The 2,930-nt window shown below is 59.0% G+C and overlaps 1 protein-coding gene across 1 annotated transcript in view; it reads left to right on the top strand.

Annotated features, from left to right (window-relative positions):
• Positions 1-2,930, top strand: part of ARHGEF10 (Rho guanine nucleotide exchange factor 10) — a 69,145-nt gene that overhangs the window by 34,688 nt on the left and 31,527 nt on the right. Inside the window, exons 12-13 of the mRNA XM_015591802.2 lie at positions 2,416-2,493; positions 2,718-2,897. Coding sequence (XP_015447288.1) covers positions 2,416-2,493; positions 2,718-2,897 — 258 coding nt within the window. The remainder of the gene's footprint in view (positions 1-2,415; positions 2,494-2,717; positions 2,898-2,930) is intronic.

Genomic DNA, 2,930 nt, shown 5'->3' with positions numbered 1-2,930 from the left:
GGCCTCTGCCGGCTCCGACCCGGCTCACCCCGCGCTTCTGTCCTTTGCTGTTTGGGCTCCGGCCACGTCCGGGCTCTCCGTGCTTGTCCTGGCCGGACTTGACTCCGTCTCCGGTGACTCGATGACTCAGTGGTGAGGTGCAACAGCAGAGTACCCCGAGGCAGGGTGGCCCAGAGGCATGGGGGGGCTGCCTGGTGTCGCCGTCCAGGCAGTGGGGGTCGGGGTGCAGGAGGGGAAAAGGGGAGCCCAGGGTGTCTAAACAGACGCTCGCGTCCGCCAGTGTGTTTTGGCCACTCCGCGGGCCGGGAGGTGACCGCGAGGGGGTCTGTGACGCGGGAGGAGCCACGCAGAAGGCGCCCTGGACTGGCCCCAGAGCCCAGCCCCTGCCACGCTGAGCCAGGACCTGTCAGGCTGCCTGCTCACTTCCTGGCGGCCCCGTTTGCCTGGGCCATGGGGTGTCCACGTCTGCCTCCATCTTCCTGTGACGTGACGGTGACGACCGAGCTACGCGACGCGCGAGGGGCTTTGCCTGGTGCCCCGTGCGGCGTGGTCAGCGCCGCACACACATGGCTGTGGCTGTCACAACCACAAAACACGACCCACGTCTAGGACTGCGAGTGTTTGCTTCCAGCTTGTCACGACTTGCACGGCATTTTTCCACGGGCCACCGCGTGTGTCCCCAGGGGGTCCTGAGGGGCCAAGTTAGCACAACCGTGACCGAAGCGCTGGCTGTCAGCCTCCTTTTCAGACCGAATTGGTGGAAAAACAGCAGGAAGCCGTGTGATTTCACGGGTTGTCACTTAAAAAGTAGTCTTGGTGCCAGGCAAGGGCCCTGTCTGGTCACCCCCGGGGACAGGAAACCGCCCTCTGGCTGCGGGACAAGGTCACTCCCGGCTCGTCCACAGGCTTTGGCAGAAAAGCTCGTTTGGGCGGCGAAGTCCCCTCTGTGACCTCGGTGTCGGCTTCCCAGTCGGATGGTGACGCCGTGGCCTCACTGCCGTCCTGCTGGGGCTCCCTGTGCCGAGCGGCCCTGGAACGCGGACCCGGCGTGCAGGAGCCACAGGTCCGGGGGCTTCCTCGGCCCACTTTGTGTCTGTCACACAGCGACCCCAGGTCTGCTGACCGACACGCTGGTGCCGTCTCAGATGCGGTTCCTGCGTGACACCCCAAATCTTCAGCCTCCAGACCCGAGGCGGGGTCTGCGGGTCCGAACGTTGGGAAGAGGCTGGCCTCGAGGGGACCCTCTGCCAGTCTGGGGTGTGACCGGTCCTGGGGTCACACTTCCATTCTGGATCGAAGGGTCCGTGCCAGGCCTGTGCCTGTGACCCAGCCGAGGCGATGCAGGCCGCGGGGCTGGCCGCAGCTGAGGGTCCGGGCCATGGTCCTGCGTGCTCGTGCTTTGATCCCAGACACAGCTGCGCTTAGGAAAAATAGATCACTTCCTTAAGTATCCAGAAAGGTTGAATTTAGTCATTTGTGGATGGAATTGGATTTTTGGTAAAGAACAGAACGACCCCTTTGTCAATCGTGCTTTGTGAATCCGGCTGGCCTGGCGCACCGAAGGCCTTCACCTCGTGGGGGACGCCGTCTCTGCCGCCAGGTGGCACTGGGCTGTGGGGACTCGGGGAGGGTGGGGTGCGTGCGTGGGCACGCAGCCCTGTGAGGCGGGGAGGGGCAGAGAGCCTCAGAAGCGACCTTTCTGTAACTTGATGCTGTTTTCCATCGTTGGCAAAAATAACTTGCCAGACACTGTTGAGGGCTGATGAAAAGCTGAGCGTCATCCTCGGCCGTAACAGGCAGGCGACGGCAGTTTGTGTGCACGTCGGTCGTGACACCAGGACCTGGCGTCGGTGTTCGGAGGGCCAGTGCCTGGGGCGTCGGTGTTCGGAGGGCCAGTGCCTGGGGCAGCTCTGAGAGGACACTGAGCGACTTGCTCCCGCGTCCTCCCCCTCGAAGGCCCAGCGTCTGCTCCCCCGCCCCCCACGGGCCCTTCGCGCTCCTGCAGCTTCGGAATGATGGATTCTTCGCATCAAGAGGAGCTGTTCTTTTAATAGCTAGTTAATACAGGAAATACGTAACTCAGCGTCAGGCACGTGAGGTAGAGTTAGTTAATTCAGTTCATTAGTGTCATATAAGTGAATAAATTTATTATTAGTGCTGTAATTTTACTTGTCCTGCTGTAGTTATAATTTGTATTCTGAGGATTAAAAACACATAATTGTAGCGGTGGGAGGAGCATGTTTTGTGTCCATAATGCCAGTTAACACACTATTTAAAATATTTTAGGGGCCTTTGGAGGTTCAATTTATCCACTACTTTGAAAACAAAACCCAAAATACTGCTTTATCAATAAGGCTCAGATAGAAATAAAATTTGTAAGTAACTTCTCACCATTATATTTTCAAATTCCAACAGGTTGCAAGAAGATACATTCTTGCTTCGATTGTCGACAGTGAGAAGAACTACATAGATTCTCTCACGGGGATTCTGGAGGTAGCTAAGTGTCATGTCATGAGTACACGCGTGTGGTATTGGCCTTTTGGTACATGTGTATTTTTGTTACATGTGTATACTCACATATGCGAACCATAAACCACTCCAAGCTGTAGAATTCCCGTAAGAATCCAGATGCCGTGCCTGCGCGTTGGCGCCGGGGGAGCGCGCGTCCCGCGTGCTTCGCCTTGAGGGCGTCCGTGCCGTCTGTCTCTGTGCATCAGCAGTACGAGAGGCCGCTGTCGGAGATGGAGCCCAAGCTCCTGAGCGAGCGGAAGCTGAAGGTGGCGTTTCGCCGGCTCCGGGGGGTCCTGCAGTGTCACCGCCTGTTCCAGATCGCCCTGGCCAGCCGCGTGGCCGAGTGGGACGCCGTGGAGATGATCGGCGACGTCTTGGTTGCTTCGGTGAGCGCCGGCGCCCGCTCGCAGGCGGACGCC

The sequence above is a fragment of the Pteropus alecto genome, unplaced genomic scaffold, assembly GCF_000325575.1.
Source record: "Pteropus alecto unplaced genomic scaffold, ASM32557v1 scaffold35, whole genome shotgun sequence".
Classification (NCBI taxonomy): Eukaryota; Metazoa; Chordata; class Mammalia; order Chiroptera; family Pteropodidae; genus Pteropus; species Pteropus alecto.
Note: the sequence above shows the minus strand (reverse complement) of the source record. Positions and strands in the feature narration are given on the sequence as shown.